General features: G+C 40.6%; 1 protein-coding gene across 5 annotated transcripts in view; it reads right to left on the bottom strand.

Annotated features, from left to right (window-relative positions):
- The window catches only part of ANO4 (anoctamin 4), a 347,220-nt gene that overhangs the window by 57,630 nt on the left and 276,156 nt on the right, over positions 1 to 13,434 (bottom strand). For all 5 annotated transcript variants that reach the window (XM_037068229.1, XM_037068233.1, XM_037068231.1 and 2 more), the window contains 4 exons: positions 11,000 to 11,055; positions 7,577 to 7,698; positions 2,794 to 2,928; positions 1,632 to 1,728 (listed from right to left, as the gene is read on the bottom strand). In XM_037068229.1, the coding sequence (XP_036924124.1) occupies positions 1,632 to 1,728; positions 2,794 to 2,928; positions 7,577 to 7,698; positions 11,000 to 11,055 (410 nt within the window). The remainder of the gene's footprint in view (positions 1 to 1,631; positions 1,729 to 2,793; positions 2,929 to 7,576; positions 7,699 to 10,999; positions 11,056 to 13,434) is intronic.

Raw genomic sequence — 13,434 nt, 5'->3', positions numbered from 1 at the left:
AATTTTTTGCCTCTCTGTACAAAATGGGAATAACAACATCAAGGTTTAAAATCGCTATGAGAATTAGAAAGAATAAATGTAGGTTGCCTAGCTGTATTGATAGCTAGAGCCTAGCTGTTATCATATAATTATTGTTCTAGATGTTATATCCAGTAGGGTAACTGCCCAAAGAAGCCCCTGTAAGATCTGATGATCCTTTTAAGGAATGATCCTGGATCTCCTAAAGAGAGAACTTCACTCAAGGCATGTTTTTCCAGGTAAAAAACAAAGAAACAAATACCCCTCCTCACCCCCACTCCACCACCCCACCACCCACCAACTGTGTCTCTGAGAGTCCCCAGAAGTAGAATTTTTGCACCTGAATCCTCCAGGCTTAACACGTGATCTATAAACAGAAATTAAATTGCTGACCGAACTCTTTTGATCCTTACTAAAATCTATTTTTCCCTAGCTCACTCTGTTTGTCCTCATCTACTCAGGTCTATTTGTCCATTCTTCAAAGGTAGGGAGAGTATTTTGTGCTCTTTTGGTTCCTTGCTGCATATAAAAAGACCCCAAATCTTTTTAAAATCCCAGCTGGCTGCTGCGGTTTGGGCTCTGCACAGACTGGCCACCTGCAGTGTGAAAGACATCGCGGATGGGCGGGCTCCTGGGCTGCCTGTCAAACGTTCCCTCATTTATAAGGAACAAAACTCTGGCATGCCAGCAGCATAATTGGGTAACTCCACACTGCAGTGATCACAGAGGTTCGAGGAAATGTGCCAACCCCTTTCATATCTGGGATCTGGAAAGGTTAACAGGCAGTAGGTCTTGGAAGAGTCTTCACCAACCCATACTTCAGCCATTGCTATGCATTAGTGACAATGCGCCTAAGTAAAACACCACAGGAATTTGATTAAAATGCCTAAAATTTTAGTAAAGAAAGGCACAGAATGAGAAAGGGAGATGCAATAACCCATCATAGACATAATGGTGCTCTATGTTTCTTTGTTTCAAAACACCTTCACATGTACTATCTTTGGTCCTCAGGACCTGTCACGGGGCAGAGAGGGCAGGTGTGCGTTTCGGAGATGAGAAAGCTTAGCCTCAGAGAGGCTGTACCTGTGCAGGGTCTAGGAGGTCAAAGCAGCTGAATGAGCCTTGAATCTAAGTCTTTTTTGCCAATAATGGTGATGAAAGAGGAGGAAAATGATGGCAGCTCTTATCTACTGATACCTTACGTACCTCAGTATACGTCTTATAACAATTACGTGAAACAAGCGTCATGTTCTCCATTTTGCAAATGAGAAAACTGAAGCTCAGGGAGGTTAAATAACTTGTTCCTTAAACTGACAAGTGGTGAAGAGCAGAGTCAAGATATGAACCTTTCTCTGACCTCTAGCAACTGTGATTTTTGCACTCTGCAAGCTGCAGCTTCTTGTGATGACAGTTAGAGCCAATATATTTAACATACATATACAGTAAAAAAGATACTTGAATTAGAATATTGAGTGATGGGGGTAAGTCTATCCTACAATGTGAACTTGAGAATCAAAGACCAGAAATGACAGAGAGAGTATGCTTAGCCTCTGTTCCTCAGGAAGGTGTATGTAAAAGTCAAGCAACCTTTAATGCTGCCTATTAGAAATTACCTTGGCATAAACGCAGCTGTCTGACAGCCTCATGAATGGACAGTATTTATCGCACACAGGACACATGATGATATCTGTAGCTTGGCAGACTTCTTTACTGGAAAAGAGAACAGGGATGGACATTTTTGACGACATAAGACCATTCTCCCCTGCCCCACCAATGACATGAAAATATTCAACCAGTTAATAAGATTCAGTAGATTTCATTTTTGTCCTCCAAAGAGTCTTAGCCTCATCTGTTATTAATATAAACAAGATCCTGCATAATTTAATAATTGGATAAGCCTCCTTATTTATGGGGCTATTTTCTTGGCCTTACATATTAATAAATACATGAAGCAAAACATCGATTTTCATACCCCAAATGATACAAAAGTCATTCATAACATTGCACAGGTTTGAAGCAATGTCACACTGAATTATGGGAACAATGAGATACCTAAAAGTGCCTGCCTTCATTTCTATATGTATAAATTACAACTAGTAATGGAGGAATACATAAAAATATTAGGAATTAGTTCTGGGAGAAAGTTACACCTCGTTAACAATGTCACCAGAAAGTAAAATATGTTTGCAGGCAGGATGATCAATCATTTTTATCTTCGCAATCACTTCTAAAAGGTGCATTTATTATTTAAGAGCACTGGCCAGCCTTGCAATAAGATCTCTGTGAATACCTTAAACTCTGTCTTAGTAAGAGAGCCAACACTGACGAGTCATCAACACTGACTCGTTTGAAAGGCCCCAGCACATGGGCGGGATGTCTTTCTGGTTTAGGTTTAAGTGTCCTTGTAAAAGCACAGAATTCATAAGAAATGACTGTTAACCCATGATTTTGCAGTATTAGCAGAAAGAAAAAAGCGAGAAAGTCAGAAAGAGCAAATTTTATGGTGACTGAAAGTGATTTGTTCTGTGGACATATTATGGTTTTTAGGTCCAGAAATGCAAATTCTGCTCCCTTGGTAGCTGAAGACGATGCAGCAAGAGCAGTCAATGAAGACACTTAGTAATTTGAGTCTTTTAATTTTTTCCAGAAGAGACTGAGAGGGAAGTTACAGGGAAAAGCTAAGTGACCCATGCTCTGTGAATACCCCCAAAGCACACACAGCCATCATTAAATAATAGCAAGCTCACCCACACCCGCCCCCCCCAACCCCCGTACCTGACTTGGCAGTGATCCAGAGTAATGACTCCATACAAAAAGACAAACAGTCCAATGAAGGCAGCTGGGAAGAGCATGCCGGTGTACCAGCCTAACCAGGCAAAATACAACCCAATCTTCTCTCCAAAGTACCGCCTGTGTGAGACACAACAGCCTTACAAGTTACAGTGAAGAGTTTAGAGGCAGGTATTGTAACACTTTTCTCAGTGTTTTACTTTTCAGTGGCTTTGCAGCCACAGATGTGCAGACAAAGTAAGCAAAGAGAATGGAACATTTGACTAAATTTAGGCTCTTTATCAGGAATGGAATGAACCCTTTTATAAAACAACATTTACAAGCTTACTCTGAGAAAATGGAATAAACCCAAGCCTGTTCAGGAAGCTATAATACTTTTGTTAATATAAAACCAGGATTTGAAGACCTGGTGCCAACATCTCATTTTTGCCATTTCTGAGTGTATATTTGTTTGTAACATATGTATTATCATTATGTATTTCTTTAAAAAATAAGAAACCAAGTTACTGTGAAAAACTTTAAATATCCCTTTCAGAAGGTGAAGGGATTATTCAGAGAACATGTATGAATGACCCATGGACATGGACAACAGTGTGGGGATGGACTATGGGGGTGGGGGGCTAGATGGAGAAGGGCAAGTGGGGGAAATTGGGGCAACCATAATAGCATAAACAATAAAATATTTTAAAAAATAAATATCTCTTTCAGGAATTTGTAGCTTTACCAGATGTTTACAGTGCTAGAATCACAAGATACTACGAAGAAAAAAACCTCTAATTACTGAGATTCAACATGAATATGAAGTATGTCTGGAAAAAGTCCATCCACTGTTAATATAACAAGAATGGTTTGCACAACATCAATGTAACCTGGCAGCCAAGGAGAGTGGACTGGAATGTACATGCACGAATAATGATGACTTCCTGTACTAGTCATTGGGGGCAGGAGACCCCAGTTGAGTGAGCATGTGCACTGTATGGCTATCACATTCAAAATGACTGAGGAAATAGGACAATGAATCTGCGTCAAATTTTGCATTAAGCTTGAACATTCCTCCATGGAAACTATTTGGATGACTGAGAAGGACACAGCTATGGGCAACTGGTGATCAGCAGCTTCATCACGACAATGTGCCTGCTCATGCATTTCGTCTTGTGCAGAGTTTTTTGGCAAAATGTCCAATTACCCAGGTGACTCAGACCCCCTCAAGCCCAGTGACTTGAGGTGCCCTGTGACTTCTGGCTTTTCCCCAAACTAAAATCACCTTTGAGAGGGAGGGGATTTCAGATTGTCAATGAGATTCAGGAAAATACAATGGAGCAGTTACGGAGACGGGGAGAACTGTGTGAGATTCCAAAGTGCCTAGTTTGAAGGGGACTAAGGCATCATTGTCCTATGCATAATGTTTCTTTATCTTGTATGTTCTTCAGTAGATGTCTATTTCATGTTACATCACTGGACACCTTCTGGACAGACCTCCTAGACACTTAGAACAACTTTCTCTTTTAAGGGATAACTTATAACAGGCTTCAATATCTACCTGTATCATTTTTTTTTCTGAGGCTAACCAGGCTGCCTAGTGCCCTGTGGTCTGTGAAGTTTGAAAGCGTCTAGGACATTCCTTGGTCTTTCTTTTCTTTTTTAAATATCACTAATACAATCAACGCGTTGATACAAGAATACAAACCAAATTGTGCTTTCTGTGCCTTTCCACTGCTACATTTCATGAGTCAGAAGGTAATTATTTCCTAGCCCATTGTAAGAATATTCTAATTAGCTTTTTCATTCCCGTTCTAAACACCTGTTGTTGACCATTTGTTTCTATATACCAGCTACTTCTTTCCTCTCAGAATGTCCAATGGCTCGTAGGAACACGCAGTTATTTATCTCTCATCCATTGTCTCAATGGAAACTTTTCTCTCCCAGAAGACTTTTCCAACATGCCTTTATATACCCATATAGCTATTTATTCATTCAACAGATAAAAAATATCTACTATGTACCAAATACTGTGCTGGGTGCTGAGAATACATTGGTGAGAAAGATAAGGTTGGTCCCTGCTCTTATGAAGCTTGCTAGGCAACAGAGGGGACTCACGTAGATCAATTAAGGAGGAAAATGTATAATTATAATGCAAAACTGAGAAAAGAGCTAAAAAAGGAGAGGAATACAATTCAATCAGCATATATAACAAGGCTATTTGGCCACCCAGGCCAGGGAAGCCTTCTTTGAGAAGGTAACTATTGTGCTAGTGTGTGAAAGTTAGCCAGGTGGGGTTGGTGCCAAGATAGAGAGTTTTCAGCAAAGAAAACAGTTTCCGGCAAAGAAAACAGTTTGGACAAAGATCCTGGGGTAGGAGGCACCAACCGCAATGAGGATAGTGTGACTGCAGCATTGAGAACAATAGGTGGGTGTGAAGTAGGTTGGAGCTGGGCCTCCATGGATCTTGTAGAACATGCTAAGTGCACTGATCTTTGTCCCAAGAGAAATGGAAACTCACAAGAGGGTTTTAATGATCAAGGGACAGGATCAGATTCACATTCCAAAACGATCACTCTGCCTGCAGGGAAGAGTATGGGTTTGGGATGGGCCCAAGTGGGGAAAGGGAGACCAAGTAGGGGAGAACAGTGTTAGTCTAGGTGACAGAGGGAGGAAGCAGTATAGCGGAGGAGATGCCAGGTATGGCCAGATCGGAGAGAGATGGAGGAAGCAAAGTCTCTAGGACAAGAACTATTCTAGAGACCCGATTCCCTAGACGCTCCACTGTTTCTACTCAAACCTTGCCTGTGCTTCTCCTCTCCCTTCCCTTTGGCCAACACCAGCCCCACTGCCCTTCCAGGACTCAGCCCTGCAGAGCCTTCCACAGGGGCACTACCCCCTACCCATCCTCCCCATGTTTCTGAGTTACTGTAAAACTCACCACCTCCACCAGACATTTGACCTAATTGTGCATGGTCTTGTATTATTTTATACTCGTCTCAAGTATGCAGGGTCTGTTTCCCTGAGGACATGAAGAGGTTCTCAAAGCCAGAGGCTGTAGCCTTAGTGTGTCTTTGCCAATAGTACTTAGCATCGTACTAGAAACACAATGGGCAGTTAATTAATACTCACTGACAAACTGCAAAGTCTTAATCAAAACACCGTCATGAATGAGATGTTCTGCCTGCAGCAATTTCCTGTAATATTTAATCAATATAATACTATAATATGAAACTGAGGCTGGGAAGAGAATTTGCTTTTATTTCGCTCCCCCTGCTGTTTTGTCATGTATCGGAACTAGTCAAAGGAAAATAATTTCCTCTCAGAAAATATTTTCCACTCACACAAATCACCTGGATCATTTATTTTACCAATACAAAGGATGGAACACAATTCATCAACGCCCTTGAGTCAATAGGAATAAACACTTTGAAACAAGGACTCTGGCAGGAAGAATGACTACTCAGGGAGATGAAACAAAGTGAGTTGTCTCATTTCATTTTCCTCTGGGTTCATGTTTTGAGAGCCTCTGTAAAAGTGAAACAAATCCAGCTGGTCTAGGAAATGAGACATGACTTTCTCTTTAATAAGAAATCTGTGAGGTGTGGATTGTTGCTACAAGTCCTAATAACCAGTCTTTAAATAAATAATGAGATGCCAGGGTAGAATCCTGCCATGGCAGAAAGTTGGGCATACATAGACCCTTAAAATACATTTTCACTTCACAATTGTCATCAGCTACTGCTGGGATTATATCCTAAGAATCCTGAAACACCAATCCAAAAGAACCTATGCACCCCAATGTTCACAGCATCAGAATTTATAATAGCCAAGTGCAGTAAGCAACCTAAGTGCCCATCAGTAAATGAATGGATCAAAAAAACTGTGGTTCATTTACACAATGGAATTCTACACAGCAGAAAGAAAGAAGGAGCTCCTGCCCTTTGCAACAACATGGATGGAACTGGAGAGCATTACGCTAAGTGAAATAAGCCAGGCAATGAGGAACAAATACCATATGATCTCACCTTTAAGTGGAATCTAATCACCAAAACAAACAAGCAAGCAAAATATAATCAGAGACACTGAAATTAAGAACAATCTGACAGTAACCAGAGGGGAGGTGGAAGGGGATAATGGGAGGGAAGGGAGGAAGAATTTTCAGGAACTATAAAGGACACATGTACAAAACCAAGGATGGGGCATAGAAGCAGGGGAGGGAGGTGGGGATGGCTGGGGTGTGGGGGGAGCGATGGAGGGGTAAATGCAGACAACTGTACTTAAATAACAATAAAATAATTTTTAAAAAAATCTTCAAAACAAAAAAAAAGCTGATATACTTACTCTTTTACCTGTAGTATTAAAACAATCTTTAAAGGTTATTGGTTTCAAATGAAAACTAAAATAAACCTGAAATGTATTAGAATGACAGCTCCTCATATATCTTACTAAAACATCATAGTAACTAATGTTCCATTTGTCACTAATATGCGTAAGCAGTGTCACCTCTCTACAATTGTCACTGATGATAAGTCATATAGGTGACCTGCTCCATATGGAGTTCCATGGAGACCTGGCTAATCTCACAGGCCCCTTCCTGAGGCCTTTTTGGAGGAAACAGCATCCTCATCAGATGGAGTTCGGGTTGCCCTGAGAGCTGCCCTCTTGGGAGGAAGCCAGATTCCAGCGAGAACTGTGCACCTCCGACCGTTTTCTCTTGTCCCAGCAGACACTCTGCCCTAATCACTCTGTGCAAGCTTTTTATATGCACAGCAGGGCACAAACTCACCTTACGAGATCCAAAGGCTGGTATTTATACCACACACCCCAGGAGGCCCAGCACTCATAGAGCAGGTGTCGGTGGTTTTCGGCTCCGTGGGTTCTAATGGAGTTTTTGCTTCTGTAACTTCCCTGGAATAAAAACACCAGTGAGGTAACACCCACACAAGCCACAAGGAAAGTTACTAGTTATACAAGTCTCCTATGGCAAGAGTAGCAACAGAGGTGATATGAGACAAAAATGGATCCATACTATGGAGGGGAAAGAAGTTTGATCCGTTACTCTGGTCATTATCTCGTTGGTGATCCTGTGTGGGAAGAAGCACGTGGCTGCTAGAATCAGGCAGGTTCCAGCTGAGTTCAGATTCAGTTCTGCTGCTTCTTGGCTGGGAGACCATAAACTCTCCGAGCCTTGGACTCCTAGTTCATAACGGAACTGATAATGCCCATCTCAGTGGGTTTCTTCTGAGGTTTAAGTGAATAGCATATCTTGTTAGGAGGCCATGCCCCACACAGACCAGTTCACTTTCCCAGTTGTGTCAAGAGCACTTGGTAAACTGCCATAGAGGTGACATTGCCACATGGCCTTATCTATGAGAAAACACTGGAATGTGAAAGCTGGCAGTCACCTCAAAATCTGAAAAACTCGAAATTAATTTGACCTCCTCACTGAGAAAAGGAGGAGACCAAGGCCAGAAGGGTGGTGTTTTTCTGAGCCCAGCTAATGGCAGCTGGTTTCACAAACAGAAAACGTACTTCCTCCAGGTGAAGTGATCACTGAAAAGTCCTTTCAACCTGAGAAGCCCTTTTTTAGTGGAGAGTAAACAGGACCGAGAGACGAGAAACTCGGGGTCAAGTCTCAGATGAACCACCAACTGTGTGTGTGGTGAGAGGTCGGCCAACCTTTCCCTAAACCCCTATATTCCTTTAAATTTCAAACATCAAGCAAGGACACTAGTATCTGCCCTCCTTGCCCCCGAACATTGCTGTGAGGTTAAATAATACAATCAAGTTAACTTGAGACTAAAAAAGTAAAAAGAACAATTATGTCATTTCAGCTACTATTATTAATTTGGATGTTCCCTTATAAAATACAGGGCTTTATCAAGATATGAAAACCACAGAGAAACCCTTGTGTTACTCTGTAAGGTTTCATAAGTGATCTCCCCCGACACCCTCATGCCCACCACCCACTCACCCGCGCATCTGCCCATCTGCTGCTGACCTTACCCTGGGGAAGGGCTGGGCAGTGGGAGGGCGCAGTACTCACTGACACTTTTGGGGGGCAATGTCAACTAATAACTACAGGAAGCCATGTGATATTCTGGTAAAAAATTTCTCTTTAGAGTTAAGAAACAGCCGTGTGTGGCTCAGGAAGGCAGGAGGGAATGAGGGGACGGGATGAAAGAAGGTGGAAAGATTCGTCAAAGAGCATACATGAAGGGGAACCCTCAAAACCCAGAATTTATTTATAAAAAATGTGTTTATTCTTACATGTTGAAACCTCAGTCATCTTCAAAGTACTCTCTGTCTGATGCAAAACACCTATCGAGGTTTTTCCCACTGCTCAAAACAGTTTTTGAACTTGCTGATTCTGATGCCTTTTAGTGCTTCTGTGGTTTTTTTGTTTTACTTCTTCCACATCAGCAAAATGTTTCCCTTTGGGGACTTTTTTAATCCAGGGAAACAAAAAAGGTCACTTGGGGTGATATTGGGTGAATAGCATGGGTGGGGTACAGGGATCATGTGCTATTGGTGAAAAACTGCTGAACACTCAATGTGGTCGGCAGGTGTGCTTGTAAATCGCCCATCATGAAATGGGGAATACACTGAAAGTCTTCAAAAAAAATTCACTGAAGCCAAATGCAGCCTCTCACAACAATGCCAGCTGGTACACTGATACAGATGGGTTCCTGGAACACTCACCTAGCAGGGGAAGCCTGCACTAGAAGGGGCCCATCCGCCAGGAGAACATTTCGTGGGGGTTTTTTTTGGTCCCTCCTTGTATGCATGACCCATAGACACAGACAACAGTAAGGTCATAGCCAGAGGGAAGGAGGTGAAGGTGGATAAAGGGGAGGAATGGGGACATCTATAACAGTGTCAACAATAAAAATAAAATTAAAAAATAACCAAACACAAATATATATTTAACATAAATACAGAAAGCCATAAGAGAGAAAATAAAAACCTTTGTGTCACAATGTTTGCTTCTGTGATACTAAAAGGATCATTCCCAAATTGTTTCATGGCAGACTGTAAATAGGGCCTCACATCAAAGCTACCAGTTTTGTTAATGAATAGAGGTTTTTAAAAAATATTTTATATATTTATTTTCAGAGAGAGGGGAAGGGAAGGAGAGAGGGGGAGAAATATCAATGTGTGGTTGCCTCTCATGTGTCCGCTACTGGGAACTGGCCTGCAACCCAGGCATGTGCCCCTACTGGGAATCGAACCGCGATCCTTTAATGAATAGAGTTTTAGAAATTCTAAATCACCTCTCACATCCTCATGGAGTTTGCAGTCAAGGGAAGAAACATTGTTAGCCAAATGAAAAGACTGGCCATCTGATGACGGTTGGAATTCTCCTCTGAAGTTTATCAGTGAACTGTTAACATTACCTCTAGTAGAAGATGGTTCCAAAAATCACTACGAGTAGCTTTCCCCTGGCTAGTCTGTGATGTTCTAGAGGGCATACACCATGATGTTTATTCCCATACTCTCTTTCATGCGGTGACCAGTACTGAGTAGGGGCACAATACCATAAAAAGACAATAATCTCTTGCCAATAATGAAAAATCCATATGTAAAGAGAACTCTGGGTGAAATAACCCAAGATCTACTGGGGAACTGGATTTAAGAGTAATTACAGTTACATTTACAAAAGCCCTGAAATAAGACAAAGAGCATGTAGTAAATAAAATAAAAAAGGAAAAAAAGATAAATGCATTTAAAAAAATCAGAATGTATGTATCTTAAAAGAGCAACGATAAGTACAACACTTTTAATTTCCATTTGTCACCCTTTGGTTACCAGAGACTTTGCAAAATGGCTTCCTCCCACTCTTCAAAGAATAACTATACATTTCCATGTTGCAGAAACTATATCCTCCAGGAACATTTTCCCCCTGGGTCTACTGCCTCATGCAAATTTTCAATGCCTCAATAATTTTATGACTTGGAGTCCCTCAGCTATTCCTCTGAAATCACGCTGAGTGACTCCTGGTTTCAAGTATTCTGGCAATTACACAAAAAGACACACAGCGATAAACCGTCCTACGCTGGGTCACACAGCGAGTAGGCCTAATCATCTACTGCACACGTTAAATTCATTCTGAAAAGATGTCATATCAACAAACTCAATTAATGACAACCCCCAGAAGCTGATTTAAGGACCAGAAATTGGCCCAGAAGGAGAAAAGGCAGGACAATACCTCGTGCAGAGGGAAGGCAGCTTCATAGGAGCCATTGGTAAGCAAGCGATTCAGGCCTGAAAAAGCAGAAAGTCCAGTTGGAATTAATACAGAGTTTCAACCCTGACACTGTTCACGGCGGATGTAAGGGTAGTTCTTGCTAGGGAAGACCATCTAGGTTTTCAAAAGCCAAGGAAACCCACTTGGGAACAACACCAACAGTTTAGAAAGACGGTCGCTATCTGCTAGGAAGCTGGAATCAAGAGCGGGGAATTTTCAAAGAGAAAACAAGACAGCACACCCAGTACAGTGCTTGGCTTGCAGACTGGAACATGCTGAGAGCCGCGGGCACGTTAATCATATCAAAATAAAACCCTGACAAGATTTTCTACCAGGAACACCTCTATTTTTATCCAGAAGCTTCAAAGATGGACCGATCTAATTCCTCTACATTGGACGAGTGGTGTGACTTTGGAAAAGTCCTCTTGTCCTCAGGCCTCAATTTCCTCATCTACGATATGGGGGAGGGGCATTGAAATCTGTGGATATATATTTTTAAAACAGCTTTATTGAGATACCTGACCTATAATAAATGGCATATGTTTAACACATGTAATTTGAGGAGTTCTGATTTGCATACACTCCGGAAACCATCAGCACAATCAAGAGAGTACACATCCAACACCCCCAAAGTTTTGTCATCCCACTCTGTAACTGCCCTCTCCTCCCTGCGCCCACTCCAAGGCAAACAGTCATCTGTCACTGTTAGCTTGCATTACTAGAGATTTACATACATAGAAGCACAGTACTTCTTTAACTCAGCATGATTATTTTGAGGTTCATTTCTTTTTATTGCTGAGCACTATTACATCATATGGATATATAATTATTTGTTTATCTAGTCCCCTCATGAGAGACATTTGGGTTGTTTCCAGTCTTGAGCTATTACCAAAAAATGCAGCTCTGAGCATCTGTGTACAAGTCTTTGTATGGATACCCACTTCCGCGTCTTTTGGGTAAATAGACGTAGAACGACTAGATGACATGATAGATGTCCATTTTAACTTTTTGAGGAAATGCCAAACTGTTTTCTGATGTGTTTGTACAATTTTACACTTTCATCGGCAGCATACGAGAATTCAAGTCCCTCCACGTCCTTGCCAATACTTGGTAGGGTCAATCTTTAATTTCAGCCATTCTAGTAGGTGTGCAGCGGTAGCCTGTGGTTTTAGTTTGCATTTCTGTAATGAATAATGATGTTAAAATCTTCTCATGCACTAATTTATCATCACTATATCTTCTCTTGTAAAATGTCTGTCTAAACCTTATGCTCATTAAATTGCTATTATTGAGTTATAAGTGTTCTTTACATGTAAGAGAAGAGAAGCCTAATATATAAGAGAAGCCTAATAGCTTCTCTTTTCATTTTCTTAAAAATATATTTCAAAAAGCAGAAGTTTTAATTTTGTGAACTCCAGTTTATCCATAATTTTCTTTTATGAATGTGCTTTTCATATTATATTCAAGAATTCCATAGCTCAAGGTCACAAAAATGTCCTCCTAGAATTTTTAGAGTTTTAGGTTTTCATTTAGATCTATGATCCATTTTTATGATTAGTTTTAATATATGGGCTCAGGTACATTACATGGGTATAAATTGTTCTGGCACCATTTGTTGAAAAGATGATCTTCATCCACTGAAATTCCTTTGAGCCTTCATCAAAAATCAGTTGTCCACCTGTGTGGCTTCACTTCTTGTTTATCTATTCTGTTCCACTTACCTATCTTCACACCAACATAATACACTCTCTATTACTGTAGATTTGTAATAATTCTTGAAATCAGGTAGCTAACTAACAATTTGTGTTCTTTTTCAAAGTTATTTTGACTCTCCTAGGTTTCTTCACTTCCTTAGTAATTTTTAAATCAGTTTTCGAATTCCCCACTCCCCCATCACACACTCTGGGAGTTTGACTGAGATTGTGCTGAATCCATAGATTAAATTAGGGATAATTGACATGTTAACAATATTATGTTTTCTGATCCATGAACAGGATATATGTCTGAAATTATTTAGGTCTTAGGTTTACAATTACTCAGTGTAAATTGTAGTTTTTAATGTACATGTCTTACGTATCTCTTGTCAGTTAAGTATTTCATGTTTTTGATGCTATTGTAAATGGTATTGTCTTTAAAATTTCAGTTCCTTGCTGTTTGTTGTTGATTTGTAGACATAATACTGAGTTTTATATATCAATCTTGTTTCTTGCAACAAGGCTAAACTCATTAATTCTACTAGCCTTTCAGTGGATTCCACTGGAGTTTCTATATAGATGGTCAAATCATCTGAGAATAAAGGTAGTTGTATGTACTTCTTTTCCAATTTGGATGTTTCATTCCTTTTCTTGTCTTACTGCACAGGCTAGTAGAATGATGAATACAAGAGTAGACATACT

This window comes from Sturnira hondurensis, unplaced genomic scaffold, assembly GCF_014824575.4.
Source record: "Sturnira hondurensis isolate 20B ecotype Veracruz unplaced genomic scaffold, ASM1482457v3 Scaffold0017436, whole genome shotgun sequence".
In the NCBI taxonomy this organism is placed as follows: Eukaryota; Metazoa; Chordata; class Mammalia; order Chiroptera; family Phyllostomidae; genus Sturnira; species Sturnira hondurensis.
The sequence above is the reverse complement of the archived record's forward strand: the minus strand, read 5'-3'. Positions and strand labels throughout refer to the sequence as shown.